We start from the raw sequence: 26,147 nt of genomic DNA, 5'->3' as shown, positions 1-26,147 counted from the left end.
TGAAATACACAAAATACAGTATTATAACTATAGTCACATGAGATCCCCAGACTGAAAGTTTGCACCCTTTGACGAACATCTCCTATTTCCCCCACTCTATACAAACATATTTTTTTAAAACATACTTCTCCCTTAAAAAGAACAGACAGAATTAGTAAGTTTAAATTATCTGCACTGAGTTCTTTGTCTCCCGTTATACTGTGTTCTTTTGTGCTGGTGAAACAACATGTACTTTAATTAGCAAATATCTGTAAATAATTTACTTGCTTTTCAAATATAACAGCACAATGGGGTCAGTTTTCATACATTTACCAAGCATGTATCCTGGATCTTAAGCCAGACTCTCCCATTGTTCAATAACTATATCAAGCTGTCACATTCTTGCTGCCCTTCTTGGTAGAGGTTGGGGGTATGGGGCTGGAAACCCAAGTTCCAGTGACAACATCCATTTTGTGAGACCCCCCAAGGCAAGTACACAGGGCTGTGCAGCCCAAGCTGAACAAACTCTCATAATCTCTAACCCTGGAACCTTCTTTAAGGAATAAGGAAGTGTGTCAAGGGTGAAGGCAGTGGAGAAATGGCTGCTAGACACAGGCACTCTTCTGACCCATTGCTCCCCAACCCTGACACCTCAATGGCACAAGCCAAAAAACATAAGATGCAATGTCTGAGGGCAATGAATCACAGAACCTCATCTAGGCTCTGCAGGGTTAAAACTGGGCGCGCGCATGCAGTGCAAAGAAAGATGTTAAATCAAATAAGAATGACTGCTCCAGGACTGGAGGCACTATTATTTTGAATAAGATTGAAAAGGCCAGAAAAAGCAATTCAAAAACATTTCAATTATGTATTTCCCAGAACTACATCTTTGAGCAACTAATGCAAATGTTACCACCACAATAAAACTTCTTCCCACATAAAAGCATATAAAACAGGTTGAACAGCATATACTTTATATATCATATGCATATTTTTGACTATTAATAAAAAATTCAAAATCTATGTATGCTTTACTCTCCTAAGCAATACAGTAATTATGATTAAGGGACAAGCAGCACAAAAAGAGCCAATTTATCTTACTCGTGCTCAGGAATACTATTGTGTAACTAAGCAACTAAAGACAAAATATGGTCTAATTAATTCACTCCTATGCTTATTTAAAAGACACAATTAGAACATTTTTATTTTCCAGCTTGCACAGTAGCTCAACATGCTTGAGGGTGTAGAAAGCAAAGCCTATTATTCTCAAAGACAAGAGTTTAATGTTTAGTGCCACTGATCAGGCCTGGAACTCAACTGTGGGGAGAAGGAGGTGTTTCATAGCCTGGATGTTCAGGGCATCATGAAAAAGAAAGAGGGGGGATGTTTATGGGGTCCCTAGATGGACTAACAATATGTGGCCTCTACTGCCTGCTTTCCTTAGTAGGGCACAAGGACGGAGATGGGACCATGAACTTGATGGTCATGTGTACAAGGACACATGCCACTGTGTCTACACACAGCCATAAAGATCCTAGAGAAAATTCACATATTTAAACCACCCGTCCTAGTCTGTGTGATAAATGTCAAATATCCATCTTTCATGCTGCTAACAGTGCATCTGATTTTAAAAGCAGAATTAATTTACGCAAGTATGTGCCGGAGACTGATGCCATTAGCATGATTCTAAAGCACCCTTTCAATAATCATCATCATCTGCAGGTTGCGAATGTGTTGCAATACTGATGCTCATAGTCCAGGAAGTGAGTGACATTCTCTTGAGGGCCAAGGCCTGGGTTCTAATCTCCAGCAAGACAGGAAGGCTCACAAGGTGGCCAGAAAAACCATCTTCCTGCAAGGGCACTTTCTCTTCAAGAAACTCGGGAATCCATGACCACAATTCTGAGAGGCAAATGAATCCTTAAGCCAACAATCGATAAATTTATTTTAAATTTCTTAAAAGCCAAGCCAACAAGTAATCACTAGCTACAATATTATTCTGAGTAAAAGATGGCAAATATCCAACCATGCTGGCTATAAAAAAATGACAAGTGAATGCATTTGATTTGAGCAATTATATTCTGGATATTGGTTAAAACTAGACTTTGATAAATGATCTTGAGTCATTTCTATCGTATATCTCTAGGTGCCACTAGGAACAATGGTATGCTTTATTAATAATTAATAACAAAGTATTTACATGTGTGGACTCTGGTACTTCATAAAAATAACATATCCTCAGAATGTGCCTGACAGTCTAAATGTCAAGAGAGGTTTTAATTGCTTACAATTTTGAGTCTCTTAAATATATGGCCTAGTTAAAACCATCAACCTGAAAAAAAAAACAAAAAACACATTGGCTCCTGTGAACTGCCAACCAACCCTCAGGTGAGGGGCTTCTAGAAGTCTAGGTTTCACCCGTTGCCACCTCAAAGCCCTGAATATTAATGAGCTGATTGCAGAAGATTGGAAAAGTTCCCAAAGAGATAAAGAGGCTAGCCCCAGCCTCATCATTCAGTCCTAAACATATGCCCATTTATTTGGTGAATGCTCCCCCACAAAAAATGTGATTCTTTTTACACCCTCTGGTATAAAATAATTGTGTGGAGCTTTTAAAAGGGAAAGAAAAAGTGTAAGATGGGGTGGGGGGGCTGGTCCACATATGAGTGACTGATCATGGCCTTCTGATGGAAAGAAATTTGGCCGAGCTTAAAGAAGGCAGACTGTGAGTAAAAAAGGCATTTGAATATTATGTCATTCAGTTATTTGGTACCTACTGAATAGCAATGAATATTGGGAGTGGAGTGGGACTGGGGACTGACCCAGAGGTGAACAGAACAAGGCAAAGGAAAAGAACTCAGATAACTATAAAGCAGGATGTATTAAGCACATGAAAAGTGAAAACCAACCACCAGACCACAGGCTCGCTCAGAGCAATCCTTGCTCAGAGCAAGGATTATGGTCTATCATGGCCGTGCTATATCCCCAGGACCTACAGCAGGCTCCGGCACACAGTAGGTGCTCTATAAATGTGTGTCTAGTGAATGAGAATTCAGAGTTGAAGACAGTACTTCTAGTTTCCAGAAAGATCATGAAAATTTACAAATAGTGATCTTAATCTCAGTTTTAAGGGATACAGATGGAAAGCCTGTTGGCTTTTCCAGGACTGGTGTCTGGCTATAGGGCTAGTTTGTGAGCTCCTTTAGAACAGGGACCTTCTACTTCATCTCTACAGTCAAGTGTTCAGAACACAGTAGGTCTTTAATCAATATCTGAGGAATTAGGTAGATTTTCCCCCAGAAACATGCTGCCCATGAGCCTTCCTCTGACCTATGTCACATGTACTGAAAGCAACATTTACTCCTGTGTTACACTGCATCTATAGCATGTGCTGATCTTATCTATTTAAGACTGATAAATATCTTTAGAAAAGGCCCAAATCACCAACTGTTTTACCTCCATGTCTTCACCTGGCAGAGTGCTGAGCACATGATTAACACTCAACAGGTAGTTTTCTTTTTTCAGAGAGTGTTTGTTTTTTTCCTTTTTTTATTGGTGCGTTATAATTACTATTATAAATAATAGTGGGATTTGTTGTTATGTATTTGTACAATAACAGTATAATTTGATCAGTTTCATTGTGGGCAATGAAATATTGGCTGGAGTTTGGATCTTAGTGATACAAAATATAGTTTAATATTTTACTCATTCTTAAATTTTTAACATGCTTGACTCAATGATGAGATGGAGGTTTGCATGTTTAAATGTTATTTTGATGAAATATTAATGTTAAATTATTTCTTATACTACTGGATTTGCTCCAAAACAAAGTGAGATATAGCTCAGTTGTAAAGCACAAACTTAACATATATAAGACTCTGGATTAAATCTAAAGCACAAAAGGGGTGTGGGGGGGGGGAGAGGGAAGGAGAAGAAGAAAGGAAAGAGGGGAAAAAAAGAAATGAGTACGTTATCAGGTACTTTCTTTCATATCAACCCTACAGTCCAGGGATCAGCAAACTTTTTCCATAAAGGACCAAGCCAGATAGTAAATATTTCCATTTTGTTGGTCATATGGTAACCATCAAAACTACTCAATTCTGCTGTTGTAGCCGAAGAGCTATAAACAATACATAAACAAATGAGTGTGGCTACATTCCAATAAAACTTTATTTACAAAAACAGGCAGTGGGCCAGATTTGGTCTTCAGACCTTAGTTGGCTGACCCTTAGTACAGTCCAGTAAATTCTCTCCGTCTAATTCTTTAGTTCTAATCTCAGTTGGACAGGGCCTGCCAGGTAGAGAGTAAAGATGTTCCCTCGAAGTTTAAATGATTACTACAAATAAATAATAATGACTATATCTACAACTATCACTTGTGCTCTTACAGGAACTACGCTAGATTCCAGGCCCTTTTCATTATTATCTCTAACTCTCCAAAGCAGAGTAGAGATCATTAAGTCCATTGTACAGATAAAGAAACTGAGGCTCAGAAAAGTTAAAAACATTGTCCAAGGCCAGTGACATCAGGAATATCAGAATCTCTAAAAAATCAGTTTATACATTCAGACCAAAGCTTAGGGACTATCCAAAAAGATCAAGACCAAGCCATCACTTTCTGGATTCCAAAATGTGTCTGCCTAACCCCATACATGATCAAATTATGCAATCTTTTAAAAAAATCTTGCCAATCCAGTTGACAGCATACTTCAATAGCAAAATGTAAATCCTTAAGAAGTCTTTTATTTTGAGGACACAACTAAATGCAATAAACAATGAAAGCCTGAGCTGAAGGGACATGTTCTAGCAAACATGGATGGCTACATGTTCTAGCAAACTAACCCAGGTACCAACCCCTCATACAGAAAAGATTTTTTCATTAAGATCCACTTTAGTGATCTCAAACTTCCATGAGAACAAAAATACTAATATTAATGGTAATGATAGCAATCAATCATTATCAAAGTATATACCATGGGTCAACTTTAATTGTACACACTTTACATGTATAAACTCATTTAATCCTTTAAAGATTCCTAAGAAATAAGTACTATATTTCCATTTTACAGATGGAAAAACTAAGGCACAGAGAGTTCAGAACTTGCCCAAGATAATCCAGCTAAGAGGAGCTGTTTAAGATGTTTAAAAGTTTGAATTTGAACCTAACTTCAAAGATTTTAATTGAATTAATTGCAATAGGGGCCCCAGAATATGTACTTTTGACATTTTTTAACTGGATGATGAGTCTTATGACAGCTAAATAGTGTTACAAATCCTGAATGCATGTTGGAATCCAAAACACCCAGGTCTGCTTGATCTTAACTGTCTGACATCAAGACTTCAGGCATCCATATTCACTGTTGCAAGTGATTAGCAGACCTGCATGCAAAACTCATGCCATGGATGGTCAGGCTCAAATCCAAGCCTGCACATCACCTATTTTAAAAGGGTACATTGCCAATAGATTAAGCACTTGGCAATTTGAAAATGAATGTAATCAGAAGTTACCCAGTAACAGAACCAATTACCCGCCTACTTTGCCATTTTCCTGCTCTGAAGAGCTACTGGCTGAATGTGGCAATTGTGGGTAATTACTAAAGACACTTAACTCCTTGCACATGGCCCTGCTATTCACTTTCATGGTAATTTAAGACAGTATCATGATTAGGTCCAAGGACCTCAACAGACTCAAGTTATTATGCTTTGCTATTGTTTTTAAAGGCAAGAATATCTAGAACAAAGGCCACTATAATTAGAACTCCTTTCTATTTATGTAAGCACTTTTCAATATATAAAGCATTTCTACCCATAGAATACCTCTTGGTCCTCACAATAATCCACAGTCATCCTTACTATATGTTCCCATTTTGTAGGTGGAAAATAAAGGCTCAAAGTACTTATGATTATTCAAGGTCAAACAAATAGTAAGTTACAGAATCAAAGTGTTTCTTTTTGGAACACTTCCCCCCACCCCCAGACCAGTTGCCAGCAATGGAAATGTATCAAGACAGCAGTGTATATAAGCATGCAGATCATCACTATCATTATTAAATAAATAACCAATTATTAATGCTTATAATAATAATTAAAATATAACTGTTCCTGTTATAAAACGCTGGCTAGAATTAGCTAAACATTATAGAATAAGAATGGTTTTACTACCTAAATATCTGGCGACCTCTGGCAAAGTTAATTGAGTTATCATAGTTCTAAAAGGTACGAGGGACTGAACACATAGGTTTCATTGGGGTAAAGCAACCATAAAGTTGGGCTCCAGACTAGCAACCTTTGACAAACCACATAATCTTTCTAAGTTTAAACCGCCATCTATAAAATGGGTATACAAAGTCCTGTCTTCCTCAGCCTCATACAATGATTGCAAGGATCAATGAGAAAATATTCCAAAAAAAGCCCTCTGCAAATCATAGCAAATCACACAGGGACGCTATTTCTAAACTTGCACAATGATCATTTTCCTGCTTTTAGAACTGACGTCTTTACATTTCAAGAAATCACATAAAGGCAGAATGATTCTCTTAAACCAAAAAAGCATGCTGAGTTCTGGACGTCCTTTTGAGATGGATGCTGATGTCAGCTCAATCAAGAAATTATTAACCTCCATTTGGTTACTTAAAATAAACTGTACTAGCTGATTAAATGTGCTGAACATTTTCTCCAAGTAAGAGTGCCTATCACCAAGAAACCTTTTTCTTTTAGTTACAGGCTGCAAATGGCAAACGCATCATTCAAAACTATTTAAAATCAATAATAAAAATCACTTCAATGTATATAAACAAGTAAATGGAGTAAGTGAAAACAAAGCAAATTTCTTAATGAGAGGGCCCTGTTGCCCCCTCTAGGTGCCAGCAGTAAATGCTGGTTTCTTTGACTCTCCTCCAGAGGAGACTGCTGCTGCTATTCTCCTAATGAATGACTAACTTAGGCCAGGGGGGAAATGACATCACCAGGGTGGAAAACCAATCTGCATTGGGAAACTTTCTACCTGCTTTACATTTGTCATAATTATTTTGCACAATGCAGTCGGCATTTGCATAATTTTGAGGCGTGTCATTATCTCAATTGAAAATTGTTTTAATATGGCTGAATAATTCACAATGACATCAGCCAAAGTCCTAATGAAATATACAAGTATAATCATACAGCTAATTACCAGCCGTGTTAGCATTAAAAAAACAAATCATGCATAATATTAGAGGATGTATATGAAGCTGAGAATTATAAATAGAGCCATCTCCCTCCACAAACCCCCTAGAGTTTACTTTTAAATGGTAAGATTAATTTTCTCAGGTATGGCTCATATAACAGAGACGAAATGCACAGATCATTACAATGGTTCGCTTTCAATTCCCCATAATGAACAATTAAAAAGAAATCGTGTATTTAAAAATATATCTATTCACCGACAAGAGTTCCAGCAGATGCACTTTGGCAAATGTGGCTTTTATTCTTAAATCAGAATTCGTATCTAATTATACCAACAGAAATTTAAAATGTACCAAGTGGGGTCAATTTGGGGTCTTTAAAAATATTCTAATTTCACGCCCCCCCCCAAAAAAAAAGGAAAAAAAATGAGTGGCCACAAAATATCCCATAAAACACTGAATAATTTCCTCCTGGGTTTAGTCAGAAGTCTATTAGGCACCAGCTCTTTTCTGGATATTTAATCCTTCCCTTTTCCAGATCACAGGCCATGTTGAAGTAATAAATTTGAAAAGCAAATAATAAGAAATCAGGAGGGGGAGGGGGAGGAAGACAGCTGCGCAGCAAAGTTGGGTCGGGGGAGGGGCCGAGCGAGACCTTGGGAGGGGGAAAGAGCTCAACCTGTTGGTAGGTTGCAGGATTTTTCACAGTATTTCCAAACAACACCTTTGTAAAATTGCAGGCGGACGTAGGGAAATATGAACGTTAAAACCCAAAGCTGCGGGGGGAGGGCGGGGGAGGAGTGTATGCGGGGGAGGAGGGAGGGGCTTATTTCGGAAAAGCAGATTTGAGTGCAAACGTTTTGACTAACTCAAGTAATTAACCGACATAGACCACTGTTGGGTAATTCGATCCTGAGGAGAGGGAGTGAGCTGGCGATACCAAAAGTACAATCAACTCTATCAGATCAAGAAATTCTGGAAGGATTGGCATCTTGGAGACCCGGGATGAGTTAAACGGGGCATCATTCATTTAACAAAAAGATCCTTAGACCTACCTCGAAAGCTCCACAGCCTGGCACAGAGCTAGCTGCCCTCAAAAGTCTCAGTTTGATTGCCCTCCTCTCGCTTTGGCAACACAAAGCCTTGCCAAGTGGCCGGGCGCCCTCCCTCCCCGCCGCGCCGTGGGCACAGACTCCCCAAAATAGTTCCCCGGTAGGTACCATGGCGCTAAGGTCGGCCAGCTGACTAGGGGAGTCCGCAGAACTGCGGTCACACATAAATGACAGAGCCGAAGGGAGGCGGCCGCCCCGGCTCCCGGTGACTGCGGGCTCACCTCCGGCGTCCTCCCGGGAGCGCGGCGAGCGCCCCCGCGGCCGCCCAGAAACGTGCCGGGAAGGCTCGGTCCCTCCCTGAGAGCGCTGTCTGGGCACGGAGGGCGCTGGACCCACAGGGCCAGTGGGCGAGTTCACACCCCTCTGCCCTCCCTCCTGCCCCCCGCCCGGTTCCACACACCCCCAAAGATCGCGCTGGAAGACGTCCACTTTGCGTGGAGTAATTGAAAACTAGAACATCAAATGGCTTGTCGGGGCGGGGGGGCGGCGGGGGGAGTGGGCGAGAGATAGTTGTTAATGCTTAACGTGTTTGTGCCGGTTACACGACCGCTTTGAAATCCGCCCGGGCAGATCTGCAAGTTATTTGAATGTATTATTCCAGTACCTGTCATTTATCACTTTATTCAACACGTCTTTGCCAACTCAATAGCTTTTGATCTCATTCTGCCTCCATTTCGTAATTTCCGCCCTCTTAAACATATCAAATACTTACTTAAAAAAAAAAACGTGAACAATATCGAAACCCACCGAAAGAAATCCACCCAGCCCCGACCAAGCTAGACACGAAGGTAAATTTTCAAAAGGCAAAAAATATAAAAAGCATGTGATGTTCAAGCGGCAGTTAGCAGAAGAGCGATCTCTCTCTCTCACTCTCTCTCTCTCTCTCTCTCTCTCACACACACACACACACACACACACACACACACACACTCACACACATCCTTGAACAAAACCCTTCTCGAACAAGTTATTTGATCTTGACTAAAATCAGCAGTTGGATCCTCTTTGTAAAGCTGACAGCCAAACTCTGACAATGGCAAAATACTCGAGCCCCAGCTAGTGGCGCTACCCCTTTAAAAAAGGAGTGGATCCTGCTCGCCTGCAGAAGTGAATACAGTATTTTCAAGCTTGCCCTGTAATAAGCATTACTAGGGGAAAAAATAATAAAGAAAGAAGAGAGGGAGAGATAGGTTTACCACCTCGCCATGGTCGCTATTTCTGCCCTGGGGTGTGTCTTCGGGGAGGAAATAAAGTTTAGAGCTGGATAAAAGTTGCCGGCTGGTCCTTTCTTCCCACAACAGCTGGAGCTCCGCTATGCAAATCGGATCCTTTGGCGTACATCTTACAAAGAAAAAGTCGCCAAGGGACAAAATTCTTGGTTTGCCTTCAAGGTGGAATTGAAAAGCCTTGTAGAAAATGTAAGGTCCGTGCAAACCACACGGTGAGCCGACCCACTGCAGGGGGGAAAAAAAGCACCAAATAAATAATGTAGCCATCAGAACACAAACATCTATTCCCAGACACATTTACACACAGACATCCCCACTCTTAATACAGACGAGCCCACAGATATAACGCTGGGTGGAAAAAAAATCATAGAGCCCACAAATTTTCTGCCTCCCTTAAAAAAAAAAAAAAAAAAAAAACCCTCCGCCACCCCCCTCCCGCCCGCCACCCCTTCCCACCTCCCCATCTGAGGCGGTAAAATCACATTATGTATGTATGATCAGTGCAGGGATTTTTTTTTTTAAACAATAAAAATGATTTGGGGGGATGCAGAGGGTAAAAGTTTGGTGAAAAGTTTGTGGGGGGTGTGGGTGGGTGCAGAGGTGTGGGTGAGCTGGAGGGCTGGGGGGTGCCGGGGGGTACCGGGATCGGAGGAGCGGAGGAGAGCGAAATACCTGGAGTGAGTTGGGCTCCATCTCGACGTTCTGAATTGATTGAACTCAACATTCTCTCCAAACTTGTTGGCGTGAATGGATTGCATCAGGTCCTGGCAGGGAAAAACATTCTCTGCCTTCAGCCGGCGTAATGTCTCAATATAAAATTGAGCTCTTGCCTCCCCTTGAGCACCAAAATAATTTAAAATATGTCCTAATATTTCTCTGACGACTCAATTTTCAGCTCCTGTCAAAACTATGTGGGTTTCCTTCCAAATATGGGTTGATCAAATTCATAATCGGGAGAAAGGCTCTGTCCGATCTCGGCGGGAAGCGAAGTGATCAAGGCAAAAAAACAGATGGGAAGATTTGTAAAAATAAAGTCCACGCTTAAACTGTGTGAAGACGAGATCTTTCTCATTCTAACCGTCACTGTCTAAGTGTATCGTCTGATGAAATTTTTGGAGGAGGTCAGAGCTCGAGAGCTCTGCTGTGTATCTGACAGGACCTGCTTGTATATGTCTAATATAAAGAACATTTCCTGCAGAGATTCCGGGGCGCTGCTCCTCTTTCTAATGCTCCTTAGCAGATTTGCTGTTATTAGACATGTAGATTTGTTTGATAGTTAAATTACGCTTCCTCACTGCCATGTTTTCGAGAACTAATCTGTTAAATTATCTTTTGATGCCTATTTACATGGAAGGGAAAAGTGGGTTATCGATTATATAAACATATAAATATTAATGCATTTGTTCGCTTCGCAAAAAAAAATACTCAGCCAAAAAAAAAAAAAAAACAGAAGAAGAACAGAAAGACAAGTGAGCAGTGCACACATATCTCGGGATTTTGCAAACAATATTGAACGGACAGCAACTGCATTTAGGGACTGGAACAATAAACGATGCATGATAAATCAATAAATGCAAGCAGTGAGTCTGCTCGGAATATGAATTCAGGCTCCCGGTTCTGCGTGTGCATTCTTTAATTTTGAAGTATATACACTAGTACGTGTTTACAATGCTGATGGACGCCAAGGGCGCTCTCAAATGATAATGTGTTTATATAACCCAGCGCTACAGGAATAATATACCGACTCCTACCCCACCCCCATCCCCTCCCCCGCCAAAAAAAGGGAGGGGAGCTTCCTCAATAATAGTTTGAAACTGAAAAAATCCATTTGCAAACTAGTTAAATACAACCAGAAATTAAGCTGTTGAAAACCGGGGGCACGAACCGTAAGACAATAAAGGCTTTAAATGTGTATATTTATTGTCCTGGAGCCCTGGAGCATTGCGAGGTTTGCATGCACGGCTATTATGCAAACACAGAGAAACTTAAGAGCGACAGAACAAGGAACAGGCAGAGACTGCAAAGCCCTCGCTCGCTCGGACCCAGCTGCCGGTCCTCCGCCAGGCTAGATTGCATTTTCGCAGTGTTGATGTAAAATGGTGTACTCGCTTCCCCCACGTTCCCCCACGTTCCCCCACCCCTTCTCCGCTCTCCTCCCACTCTTCCAGCACCACCCCCCCCCCTCCGCGATTTTATTATATTGGCACCAATCTTCCCAAAGTGGGTCTGGCATGCTAAAAAAGTAAACATGTACTATATGGGGAATAAGGTCTGTATAGTATGACAGTTGAAACTTGATCTGTGATAAAATTACAGGATGTTGAAATTACTAGTAAGCTATTTTTAACGCTTTCGCAACGTTTCACCTCTAGTCACAGCATCTAGTTGAAACAGGATTACTTTAATGAAAATTATATTCACATGGCTGAAGTTAATATACCCAGTAGAGCACAAATGCCTCATATTCAGTGACTTGAGGTGGAAAGACCCTCTGTGTATATTTTATGCCTTTTCATAATGTCTGCGTCCTCTGCAGTAAGAATTAGGGCACTTAACATTATCTAAACCACATTTTTGATTCAGAACATGGGGAAGTAATAAAAGGCAAGATCTATCTCGTTTCTATACACACAGAGATAAACGAAAGAAAATGGCAGATCCTCCAATTACAATAAGTAATAAAAGCCCATGCCAAAGAGCCAGTATTCTGAAAGCTGTTGAAAACTATTTTAATAATTTAAAGTAATATCACAACTCTGCACCATGGAGGACGACAATGTAACAATTCAGTCTCCCATCTTTTGCATTAGCCAAATTATGACTTGCACATCACTCTTTAATTATCTCCCTTTAAATTCCATCTGATCTTCCTATTTTATAAACATGGGTTACAAAGAGAAATTACAGCTCTCTAGCCCTCTCTCTCTCCCTCTTTAACTTTATGATGCATACTGCAGACATTTGATTAGAATAACCCATTTTGTTCATTTTTAACCTATGAGTGGACATGACTGAAAGGCATTTTACTTTTTTTTTTTTTTAAATACATGACATGCCTCAGGCTTCTGTTAATCTCTGTCCTGTTGGCATAAATATATACATCCAGTTCAAGAAATCCTATATTAAAAAACTTGAGTTGCAGTATTTTGACAAGATCTTATTTGAGATCGACTCTGAGTCAGTTTCCTGTATGACCAATGCAGCAGCATTTATGCAGGAAACCTCAACAGAATGCCTGAGGGTATCCCTCGATTGTATATTAGATCTCTCTCTCAAAAAATACACAGCTCTTTACAGCATCTAAGCAACTTCTGCTGTCACTAGTGCTTTAAGTCTTTAAATGTCTGTAACCAACTTAGTCTAATTAGAAACCCTGTTTCCATATCTCTTCAAGGTAGGCAGCGAACTAGCTGCATGCTGCTTAATCTCTCTGATAAGGTTTCTGAGATGTTAACAATTGCAGGGACCTGGGTCTGAATGTTTTTGAATATCTGCATTCTTGTAATCAGAAGAATGCTAAATTTCCCTGTTTTTTTTTTTTTTTACAGCACCATGAACATAAAAAAATCTAATAAATCAAACCTGGTCCCAATACTGTGAATGGCTTTTAAAATTACAGATCACAATAGTGGTAACCCCCCCCCCCCACAAAAAAAAGCCTCCTCTATTTTACCTCTTCTTTAATGCGATGCTTGATAGGCACCTGTAAATTATCTGTGTAGCAAATATCCATACAAAGAAAGTTTCAATTAAGATAAGGAGATTGTATTGAAACAGTTCTTTGAAGTAATGTAGTTAATAGCCTGTTTGATTTCTGCTTGTGAGAGAGTAATAACGTGGATTCAAGGCTCCATCAATCACAGAGCAGATGTAAGACTTGAGACACCGACACCCAGGGGAATAGAGGCAAACTCCTGCAGTGCAGGGTCCCTGGGCTAATGTAAAGTAAATACTCATAAACAGATTGAATGTTGTAAGAAGACAATCCATTCAGGACAGTTATAATCATGAAAGCAACTGCTTTATTTATCTATTAAAAAAGCTTATAGCTGGGACTTGCTGTGTATAAAAGAGGAGGTGGGGGGGGAACAGTATATATTTTATATGACTCACTATTTCTGGGATCTTTCTTGTACTGAAACACAGGAGCCTATCTATACCCACATATCTATATTCCTACTGTCTTATTAGCCAGAAATTTAACTCTGTTTTAAGTTATCTGATATATTTAAAAGATAAAAAATTAAAAATCATTCTCAGCCCTCATGGGGGTGAGGGAGCAGGGACACATTATTCAGTGTCTGTGAATCGTTTCATAAAAGATCAGGAGGATTAAGTTAGTTCCAAAACCCAGCAGTGACATAATTAGGCAGCTTGGACTATAATAAACAGGATCATTAAAAAAAAAAAAAAGTACAGTTTGAAGAAAGAAGGCAACCATTTCGAAAATGCAAATCTCTCTGCGAACCCCTGGGCCTCCCCTCCCCCAAATTGCAAAAGACAACTGAAGCATTTTTGACCTTGGCTACAATAATACTTCATGTTTTAGCACTTTAGTCAGCATTTTATCTACTAATTGCTACACACTACCGCATGTGGCTCGAATCTGCCACTGCAGCTTTCTTTCATTGGTGAGCGAATTGCTTGATAAAGACTGGGAATTCAACCTGGCTGTTTTCCTTTCTTGCTCCCCCTCTCCGCACCCTCCCCCCTTTTTTTCTTTCCTCTTCCAGCTAGAAGCCGCTAATTTTTCCAGAAAATACCACGCGGATCAAAACAGGGACGTTGAATGATTCCCTAATGTCCCTCCAACGAGCCACTTTATGATCCCTAGGCAAAAGGGAGGGCAGGGTGGGGACAGCGGGAATGAGTGGGAAGAAATGGGAGACATGGACTGTTGGGGGACCTTATGCTAGGTGATTCTGAACACTGGTCCCTTAGGAGGTTCGTCGCTGGTTCAAATCTGAGGGTCTCCGGGCTGCATACCTGGGAACCTTGGGTCTCTGGGTCGCTTTCCCCTCTTCCTTGGTCAAGAAGTGGGGTTCGAGGGGATAGCCCTAGATTGTGCAGATTGTTGCGTGGATTAAACAGCGAGCACTGTCTGAGGGTCAGCCACCTGGTCCCATCCCCCTCTAAGCCTGGCGCCATCGTAAGCAGTGGGGTGGGTGGAGATATTAATAAGGTGGCCTCCAGCAGAGCAGGCTCGTCAAGTCTTAGAGCAAAAAGTCTATTGGTTTGAAGGAGGATAAACCAGGTTATATGGGTCATTGCTTTCCAGGAGACATCTAGTGGTCAAAGGTTGAGCTACATCTTAAGTTTGGGGCTCAAATTTGTCCTCAGGCTCCAGGATTGTCTTGGGGGTGGGACTCTAACTCAGATCCTGACAGTAAAGGTTGGTAGCTTCACAAGGACAAGGATGGCGACAGATTTCTCATGGACTTGAAGCCAGACCCAAAACTGTCACAGGGAACTTAAAGAAAGGGATCCCAGGGGAAGGGGTCATGTGTGGCCTTTTGTGGGCCCTGGAAGCCCCAACTTCCTCTGCCCACAGTACAGATGGAAACTTCCTATCTTACCTTGATTTTCCTCTTGGTCTGAGATTAATCAAGTATTCAGGGAAGTTGGATTAAATTTGCCCAAGTCATTCCCAGTTACAATAGTAATGCTGAGTCTGTTTGTTTTTTTCTAATTTATTTGTAAATTAAAGCCAAGTCCCACTCTCTCACCTCAATCACAAACATACTTGAACACCCCTTACTTTCAACAATTCATTGCCTTTGAATGCCCTTGACATTTATGAGTTATTTAGTTTAGAACTAACTAAGCTTCTTTAAAAAAAATTGTGTGCATGGGCTGGGGATGTGGCTCAAGCGGTGGCGCGCTCACCTGGCATGCGTGCGGCCGGGGTTTGATCCTCAGCACCACATACCAACAAAAATGTTGTGTCCGCCGAGAACTAAAAAATAAATATTAAAAAATTCTCTCTCTCTCTCTCTCTCTCTCTCTCCCTCTATCACTCACTCTTTAAAAAAAAAAATTGTGTGCAGGACAGGGGTACACTGCAGGGGTACATATATGACTTTTGCTAAATTGTAAACTTGTCCCTCCTTCTGGAATATTGTACCGTTGCATATCAAATGGCAGGGTGCTGGCATAAAGGGTAGTGGTGACTCACAGTCTCCTTGTTCTTCAGACTCATTTGTGATCCTCATATTAATAAATAATTCCATCAAACTAACCCCCAGCCTGGTATTAAAGAAATTGCTGGTAACAACTATCGTAGGTCATACTCAAAACAGAGGTTCCAGCCATCTGAGATTATTAAAACATCTTGCCATACCTGATTTTTAAAAAAGAAGACAAGAAAATGTACAGACATACAGTCTTGGCTGCATTGGGGGACTGTATATTGCCTATTAAAATTTTCTCTGTGCAGTTTCAAATAGACGTTAATGATGCCTTGTATTTGGTGATTTACAACGTAAAATTGCTTGACAAACATTAAGTAACTCATTATTTAGGAGCAGAGTGGGTATGGTGGGTAAATCACCAGACTGAAAGTCAAGGGAGCCATTCTTCACTGATTTTCTATGTCTCTGTGTCCCTAGCTATAATTATCTACAAGACTCAAACCCTAATTCTGGCTTTGTTGGAATTTCTCACATAATTGTGGCAAAATTACCCAGACTGGTCATCTATATTGTGGCAGCCCCTTACACTGTTTCGTCAGCCAAACACATGGGAGCAGGAACCAGTCCCTTAGCTGACTCCACCTACATTTTGCCATGCCACAAACTGATCATTTTATGACTTATTATTGCAGGTTGAAATATATACATGTGGCAAGTCAGTAATGATGTAAAGAGATCAGTGTACTTCAGAAAAAAATAATACTAAGAAGAATAATGAGATTAATCCAGTACTCATTTTTGATAAGTTTTGACCAAAATAAAATTGGGTGGGATTTCCACAAAGGTGGTCAGGGACCAGAGGAATCTCTGCAGGGATTACACAAGACAATTCTAAGGATGTGTGGGGATTAGTTCTTTGGACTCCCCATAGCTGATTATTACATTTTTTAGGACTTTTTTAAGCCAGCTATTGAATACATCCATTATTAAATATTAAATTATATAAACTTACAATTAAATAAATTATGTTAAAAAGAAAAAGTAATACATACTAAAAACTCATCAATGTCTAATTATTTTACTATTATATACAATCTTAAGGTTATTTTTTATCTTTTGTATTTTTGTGTTCACAATATCATAAAATAACATGCTAACACTACTGCATATTTCCTCTGTGTTCATTGATATCACATAGGCATCTTTAAAATTGGCCGTGGTGACACCATTTCACTGTGGAATCAACAGATATTAAATGAGGATGTATGGCTTTGATAGTTTAGACTTAAGTGATAGAAAAATGTAAATAATAGATCTTCATGGATTTTAAAATCCTGATTTGACCGGGGCTTGGGAGGCATTCGTATTTAATTAAGCAATGTTGGGTGTGTCTATAAGGGTACTTCTGAATGAGACTAACATGTAATTAGCAGACTGAGTGAAGCAGATTCTTCTTCCTAATGTAGACGGGCCCCACCCAAACTGTTGAAGTTCTGTCCCAACTTGAGCTGGGACATTGGTTCTTTTTGGCCTTTAGAATCAAACTGAAGCCTTGGCTTTCCTCATTCTCAGGCCTTTGAATTTGTACTGGAAGTATACATCAGCTCTCCTCAGTTTCCAGATGGGCAAGTGACTATGTTGAGATGCCTCAGCCTCCATGATCAATCATGTGAGTAGATTCTTTATAATAGATCAGCTTCCTATGCACACACATACACACAAAGACATGTGTATGTATATGATTATTTTACTGGTTCTGTTTCTCTGGAGAATCCTGACTGATACACAGATTAAACATAAAAGTGTGTCAAAGTCTGTTGCCAAATTTGTTGTGAAAATCACAAAAAATTGAGGAAATATTTGACAGCTGTTATCTAATATTAGTGAAGAAGTTGCTCATGATATCGATGAAAGAGCGAAACTCTCGGACAATTTTTCACTTTCATCCTACTCCTTATTAGAAATAAAAATATAAGCCAACATTCAACCTGGGACCACACTCAGCTATGAATTGTGGTCATAGGTTAGTCATGAATACAATACAAAAGTTCAGCAAATATCACTGAAAGCATTTTATAAGAGCAAATTGGCTATATGGAACTCAATGAAGAGTGCTATATATTTTATCACTATTTGTACATTTATGCTATACTTCCTGTGTAACAATAAAATGTATAGTAACTGTATGAACACACTGTATATAAGTATTTAACTAGATCTAGATAGATATACACATAATTCTAAATATCTAGATCCAGATTTATGTACATATATAATCAAATAAATACATTCATAATTTTTTAAGGTGTGAGGAACTACTTATTTAATGTTTAGAAGTCCATCACTGGCTAGAGGTATCCTTGAGCATGACCTGCAATACCAACTTGTACAGCAGCAATCAGCAAACTACTTCCCACTACCTGCTTTTATATAACTCACAGGCTGGGAACATGTCTCACATTTTTAAATGGTTAAAGATTCACTAGAAGAATACTATTTTGTGACATGTAAAATTATATGAAATTCAAATTTCAGTGTCCATAGACACATTTTATTGGAAATGCAGTTCTACTCATTCATTTATGTATTCTCTATAGCTGTTTTTGCACTAAAATGGCAATAGTTGAGTAGTTGTGACAGAAACACAATGGCTCTGAAAGCCTAAAATATTTACTATCTTGCCCTTTTCAATAGAAATTTGCTGCTTCCTGTTCAAGAATACATAGGTACATTCCTTGACTAGTAGTAGTAGTAGGCTAGACCAAATGATCTTCTGGAGCAGAGATAATGGAATACTCAGAGTTATATGGGATTCAAATTTTTTACTCAATGTCAAGGAGAGAGACCATGCCATCACAAAAGCCAGAATGAAGCATCAGGTTGGTTTGTGTCCCAACCACTGGACGACCGTGCCTTTCTTTCATGCTGCTTGTCCTAAAGCACTGTATAATTTTGTTGAGTGTTGTTAAATATTTATGGAGTTTTCTTGTCCAATGTGGTTCATTTACTTCATGTCTGTGTGTGTGATGGGACCCTTCAGGATTAAAGGTGCTATATAAATAGAAGATTATTTTATGACTTGTTATCGCAGGTTGAAATATGTAAATGTGGTAATTCACTAATGCTTTATCTGTGCATATGTATAGGAAACTAGACTGCATTATTTTGCTATTTGAATCTAAAATCATTTATGCTTTTTTAAATGCCCAATCAAAAAATTTTTCAAATGAGGAAAAACAGTGGAGGAAAAAAAAAAAAAAACTCCTTTAATGCAATACTTCAGCTGAAAGTTTAATGACACAAAAGGCAGGCAATTCAAAGTTACAGTTCCCACAGCAACTGTAACTCTGCTATATAGCACACTTAGGCATAGATTTCACAGCATGTACTGCAATACAAAATACTCCACACTGGGCATGCAAGGGGGCAGAGTTATGGTTGCTATGGGTACCACGACTTTGAATTTTCAGATTTTTTTGAGAGTTTAAATTCTCAACCAGAACATCACATTAATAGTTCATTTTTTTGCACTGAAAATAATAAAGGTTGTATCACTGTTTCCACTGTCAAACCCATCTCCAGCTCAGTCCTCTGCTTAGTATAAATACCTACCCAAACATATTCACCCTACTTGCTAAAATTAAACACATGACCTCAGTCCAGGGAGTATTTTAGTTTGCAAATTTATATGCAATGACTTTGCCTGGATTAACTAAATTTACTCTCTCGTCCTTTCTCAAAATCACCAATAAATTCAAATTAACCCTCACAGCATTCTGGTGTATTTTATCTGTTATTCATAGGCTGAGAGAATACGATAATCACATTCATTGTATACGAATGTGTAATGTATATATTTATAATTTATACTCTGTCTACTTCCAAAAAAGAACTCGAGATAGTTAAACCACACGGATTCATTTATTCATTTATTCTTTGAACACACCATGCAATTTAATGTCTTTACACAAATGGTCTCAGAACCCCTTTTCACTTTTAAAAATTATGAAGGACCTCAGCTTTTGTTTATGGTGGGGATGCCTGTACCTATGAATACCAATATATAGGTATAGATCTCTCCATGTTAGAATTTAAAATTGAAGTATTTAAAATTATTTTTTTATTAACTCACTTTAAAACAATAACAAACCCATTACATGTTGAGAAAATTTTTATGGAAAAAAATCTGTCTTTTCCAAAATAATCAAACTTCATGAGAAGAGATACAATTTTACATTTTTACAAATCTTTTTAATGGAAGATAGCTAAATTCTCATAGCTACTTCTAAATTCAATCTGTTGTGTATTGCAGGCCACAAGATTTCTGAGAAACTCCACTATACTTTTGTGAGAGAATAAGAATTTAAAAAGCAAATAATGTCTTGGTATTATTGTGATCATTGTTTTGAAACTAAGGACCACCTAAAATTATCTCAGGGATTCCCACAGGTTCCCAGACCACACTTTGAGAACTAGTGTTGACGTATTGCTCATGTTATTATTCCGAGCATATGTTTTTACCTCATCTACAGGAAAACTCCTATCCATGCTCAAGGCACTAGGAAGAATTAATTGCTTCCTTACCTGTGTTCTTATAGTACTTTATACATATGCCAATTAGACTATTATGTGGCATTATGATTGTATGTTTAAATGTCTGTTGTTATTAGATTATGTGTTTTCTAAAGGGGAATTATTTCTTATACCTTTTTTTCTAATTTCCTAACAAGGCACCTGGCATTTTATATGTGTAGAATGTAAGAACTCAATTCAATGAGTAATAAGCATAACTCCCATTTGTTGAGTCCTTAATATGTTAGGAACTGTGTATAACTGTTTCAAATTTAATGCTGTGATAAATAATGTTGTGAAGTTGGCACTGTTATTTTCAATTAAAAAAAATTTTTTTTTTGGTACCCAGGGTTAAAACCAGGGTTGGTTAACCACTGAGCAACATCCCCAACCCTTTTTATAGTTTATTTGAGACAGGGTCTCATTAAATTGATGAGGCTCAAATTTGTAACCCTCCTGCTTCTGCCTCCTGAATTGCTAGGATTACAGGCATGTACCACTGTGCCTGGCTTATTTTCATATTTTTGGGAAAGGAACTAAGACTTGCCTAAGGTTCGATGACTAACATGTGACAGACCATGATGGATCTAGCACCATGCACCATGCTAATAATATAGGAAACAGTAAAAATTAAGAAGCAGAGTCTTTGTCTTAAAGACATTTATAATCTACTTTGGGAGACAAAACATACTGTACAGATAAAAGACAAGTAATCATATAAAAGTTAGCTAATAGTAGACTATGAAGATCATAATTAAAGCAGTGCCTACTTAGTAGAAATGGCTACTTACCCAGGGGATTATTTAGATTTAAAGTTTTGGAGAATATGTATCTCTGAGAAAACCCTTGTTTTAGAATGCACACCAAAAAATATGTATGTATTTACAACTTATAGATTTACTATTGCACTCTTACAAGTGTCCTAATATACTTAAAGATATTAATTATAAAGGAATTGAATAGAATGAGGTCATTTGTGTGTGTGTGTGTGTGTGTGTGTGTGTGTGTGTGTGTATTATTATTCAGAATGCTGGTAAATTATGAATCCCACTTTAGAAAAAATTCATCTTGATGAGTGGTGCACAATTTGGGCTGAAAATTAGCTAATCTGAGGAGTTTTTAAGATCTTATGCCAGAATTCCACCCTTCACCAGTCTAGCTAAGGACTGTGGCTCCATTCAAGGGGATTGGTGGGCTACAACCAGAAAAGCTGATATTAAAGGCTGCTTTGATATTTTTATGTAGAAATGTTGAAAAGTTTTGCTTGTGAAGTTGGGCGAGCTTATTTTTAGCATTCCCCCTCATCTAAGTCCATGCTGTATTTTGATGTTTTGAAGCAGTTCCCATCTTGGATATGCCTGGCTTGGCAAAGTCTGGGGATGAGAAGCCCTGAGTTGTACTCTGTTCCTGGCTGAGGACTTTTGCTGTCTTTGGGTAGTTTTCAATAATGGTAATCATGGAGGTGGGGATTTTCGTTAGTCACAAAATCTTTTGTTTCAGAAAAGTATATTCTTGGAGTCATTACATAGGCCCACAAAGGGAATCATGAAATATTTTGGTAGACATATTTTAGAATAGCATCCTCACTTTATATACGAGGAAACTGAGACCCATTGATCCTAAATGGAGCTAGATATTATATAGGAAAGAGTTCTGAGAAGAAAGGTTTTGTGATCCTGGTTGGTGGAGGAAGAGAATGTTGATTGTCATCAGATAAATGGTTCTTAAATATATGCTATGGAATTCATCTTAATAAATGCCTCAGGCCATTGTTGGACAGGTTATATGGGCAGAATAGGGTAGAATAGTGGTGGCTTTTCCATCTTTAGCTGATTGAATAAACACAGCACTGGGTTTGAACATCTTTAAACAGACTACATAGAGATTTCCAAATTCACTAAACTAGAAAGCCTCCTGAACTGTTTCACAGTCTTGAATCTGTGATCCAGAATCTTTTTTGTAAATGGGGAAGTTGAAATAGATCAGCTCTGAAGTTCTTTTTGGCCCTCTATGAAACTTCTGGGGATGTGTATATTTCTAGGTAATGTCATCCAAACCTGAGGACACCATCAGAGCACAAAATTGGGTTCTAATAATTTCCCGCTGTGCGGCATAATGGAGGAGAGAAGTATTCTTGCATAATTTGCATTTAAGAATAGAGCTTGGACCCACTGAACTCTGGGGAAAATGTAGACATACTTTACCATGCCTGCTCAACATGGATTATTATAGGTGAAAGAACAGAAGAATATGGGAGCTGCTGGACCCAAGGGAACATTGTCAGTAGTGGACCAAGAAAACATCACATTGATGCCTTGTCAAGGCTTAAATTGAGTTTCATGTAATGGAAGCAAAGCATGAAACCATGCCTGTCTCTCAGTCTTCAGAACACACGAAAATATTGGAAAGGTTCAAATATGGGTGCTACCATGATATTTCATACCCTTCTGTGTTTTGTTTATGCCAGTATTTTTTGTCTGGATATCTGTCTTGTTCTTTCACTGCATCCATGTAAAGATGTCTAATGCACCAAGTGAAAAATGGAAAATCAGAAACAGTAGTTCACCCTCCTAAGTGCTCATCTAACAATAAACATAACTATTGTCCCCATTTTAATGAAGATGCTGAGGCACAGAAAGGATGAGCCTGAATCCAGAGGCAGAGCCTAGATTCAGACAGGCAGTCAGTCTTAGAGTCTGAGCTCTTAACACCTTTTCCCGTCTCTTTGACCTCTTGTCAGGGATGTTACAGAAGAAAATATTCAAGTATTTGTTGAATGAATGTATTATAAATTTTCATGATTACTTTTGATAAAAAATTATACCAGAAATAAAATTATATTTTGACTTACCAACTTGGCAAGAATTTTAAATAGTAGTTAGTGTTGGGGTGGATGTGAGAAAATGGAATTTGCCCAGCTGGTGAAAGAGCCAATTCGTGCAGTCCCTCTGAAAGACAATTTGGCAGTACAGAATATAATAAGTCGTTTGATACAATGGACCTCGATAGGATCAGAATTTTTTTTTAATGAATTAATCCTAAGGAAAATTTTTATGAATTAATCCTAAGGAAAATTTTGGTTCACTACATATACACACAAAACAAGATGTATAAAACTTTTACCAGAATATTGTTTAAAATATCATAAGTTGGAAACAGCCTAAATAATTGACTATAGGGGGATTAGATAAATAAATCATGGCACAACTCTAATAAGGAAAATAGGCAGATATTAAGAATGTAATAGAATCATGTTTATTGACATAAAAAAGATGGTCAAAAAAGTGTTAAGATTAAAAAGGAAATATTTTTGTACTTAAAATATAAATTAATGTCAACTGTAGAATTAGGCAGTTACAAATTTCTTCATACTTTTTGGTAGTTTCCAATTTTCCTATAATATATTACTCATGATTTACATAAAAAGAAGAAGAAAAATGCTAGAACTTCCTTACTTTAGCCATTGGAGAATTTATGCATGTGTATGAATAATCACCAACCCTAACCAGAGCAAGTTCAAAATTAAATTAATAGCTAACATTTATGAGACACTCATTATGTGCTAGTAGAACTGCTAAATATTTTGAACAATTTCTTTTCATTCTTACAACTCTTAATGATGTGAGCACTCTCAGTCACCCCATTCACAGTTGAAGAAACTGAAACACAAAGAGATTGAGTAACTTGCCCACATTCACTGAGGTGGCAACTTCTAAGAGGATGTGAATAATTTGTAAGAGTCAGAAATAAGGAATAAACTTGCCCCTTGGGTGTTAAGGTACTACTCTTGGGGGTAGGAACATTAAGTAGCTAACTCAACACAGAAGATCAGTTTTTCTGGTTAAAAATAAAACCATCCATTATAGAGATTGAGCCCTGAGGGAACTGGGATGGGTAAATAACTACATTGTTTGATTTTTGACAGGGCAGTTAACTTTTCTGCCAAATAGAAAGAACTTTACTGCAAGATTTTTTTTTTTTAAATTGGGTGGGACTGCAGAAGGTATCCTATCTGACTATCTGAGGAAAAACCTGAAAATAAGTCAATTCTATGCAATTCACTTTTGGTAGTTTAGAGATTTTGCTTCTTTGGGAGGTGGCTAGGCACTCTCTTTAAGTTATGTTTGCATAGCAGTTAGCATAAGAATGAGAAAACATCAATTGTATAAATCAAAGAATGGGCCAGATAAGTGACTTAGCCCCAAGGACAGAGAAAAGATTCAGTGACTAGGCTACAAAGAAAATGTGCCTGGTGCCCTAACACCTGGATCTCTGCCTAACCTCAGGACACTTCTAGACACCAAGGAGTTGCTTTGCTTTTGTGCTTGATGATAACTCTATTACAGATGGCAGCAATCAGGATTTTGAAAGGATAGAAAAACCTTGATGACTGTCACTCTTCTTTTCATAACTTTTTATGTTCCTGGAATCCCTCTGCTTCTCCTTCCCACTCCCATTATGGAGACCCAACTCAAGGATCCCCTTTTCTATGAAGAAGTCTGTGGTGATACCAACTGAGAATGATCTCAATATGCCTGGAACTCCATAGAAAGCTTGTCTGTCTATTTTTGGCTGTGATATTTGAAATAAATTTATCATCATATTCCTCTTCCTTTGAGGGACAGGAATTCTATTAAATAATAACAATGACAAAACAATGGTAATCACTAGCCTGGCTTAAGCCTGTTTCTTTCAAGCCTAGTGGTTTGAGGTAGACTTCACCTACAAGACTTCACCTACAAAACCTTCAGTATATGATGATTTAAGTGGTTTGAAAAGTCCAGTGCATCAAGAACCTATTCTGTTCATGCAGTTGAATTAGCTTCTAGTTCAAGTCCAAAAGGCAAAAGATATTGGTTGTAGGCTTAGTTCAATCATCACTAGGACAAAGTTATATTCAGAGCCTCAGTTGCCTCATCTGTCAATAGGAAATGATACAAAGCCACTCATATCTGATAGAACTATTGTGAGAACAAAATTAATTAAGAGATACAAAAAGTCTTTAATAGATAAAGGCTCTAGGCAAAACCAAGGCATTATGTGACATTGTTGTAAAACTCAAACCCAATCTTGTGTTGCAGAAGAGATTGCAATGGTAAGGATGGGTGGTCAATACTGAGGATTTACATGTGATCGATGAGACCAACTGTCTGTGGAAATGACATTCACTAAGGAAAAGCCTGAGGGGCTGAGGGGGGTCACAGGGAGATGAAGACAACTCATATTTAATCAAGGAAGAATATTCATATTGTTGGCTAATGGAACTCTGGCAGTTCTTTCTAAAGTGCTACCTGAAGTTTGCTCTGTGAAACAGGTTTCTTAGGAAGAAAAATGGGTCAAATATACTTGGGTTAGACAAAATAAAATAGGATCTTTCACTCCCAGTCTTTAGAATGCTAACAGGATTCTTCAAAAGTGAGAGAGGCAAGAAGTCTTAATCATCTCAAGGGGCAGTAGCCTGGCCAAAGCTGAAACTCAACCCACTGTATTATATCAGACTGAATAGAGTAGGTGCTCATGATATCTGCTTGGAGTTTCTGAAATGAGAACCCAAAGAGGGAGATTGAGTGATATTTATCCAGCATTATAAAAACAAAGGGGACTTTGATTTGGGTAGTCTTGGGAACTTTGGTTCTAGGAAATTAGGACTTTGTTATGAGGGAGGAGATTAATCAGGTACTTTTAGGTCTGGGAGAAATTCCCCTTCAGACAACTGCTACCTTTGCCCTTCTGATTACCTGTCCTGGGGAGGAGTCTAAATGATGGGCAATAGCAGCCAGGGAAAAAAATCCCTACAAATTAAAAATGCTTATAGCAGTGTTCATTTTTATTTAATTAATAAAATAAATAATTCCAAAATTAATACATTTACTTTTAAATGGAAGAAATACAGAGTAGAAGAAAGTGGGTATTTCTTCTCCACCTATTCTCAAGCCATTTACTGGAATATAGTACAGACAT

The 26,147-nt window shown here is 38.6% G+C and overlaps 1 protein-coding gene across 2 annotated transcripts in view; it reads right to left on the bottom strand.

The window, feature by feature from the left end:
• ARID5B (AT-rich interaction domain 5B) overlaps positions 1–10,191 on the bottom strand; it is a 179,619-nt gene extending 169,428 nt beyond the window's left edge. Inside the window, exons 1-2 of one of the 2 annotated variants that reach the window (XM_081268668.1) lie at positions 10,156–10,191; positions 9,454–9,708 (exon numbers count right to left, since the gene is read on the bottom strand). In XM_081268668.1, coding sequence (XP_081124794.1) covers positions 9,454–9,708; positions 10,156–10,176 — 276 coding nt within the window. In that variant the 5' untranslated portion in view covers positions 10,177–10,191. Of the gene's footprint in view, positions 1–8,197; positions 8,442–9,453; positions 9,709–10,155 lie in introns of those variants that run through there. The other variant, XM_081268669.1, reaches the window with a different exon arrangement.
• Positions 10,192–26,147: the final 15,956 nt, after the last annotated feature.

This window comes from Spermophilus citellus (genome assembly GCF_964194105.1).
Source record: "Spermophilus citellus genome assembly, chromosome: 15".
NCBI classification, from domain to species: Eukaryota; Metazoa; Chordata; class Mammalia; order Rodentia; family Sciuridae; genus Spermophilus; species Spermophilus citellus.
Note: the sequence above shows the minus strand (reverse complement) of the source record. Positions and strands in the feature narration are given on the sequence as shown.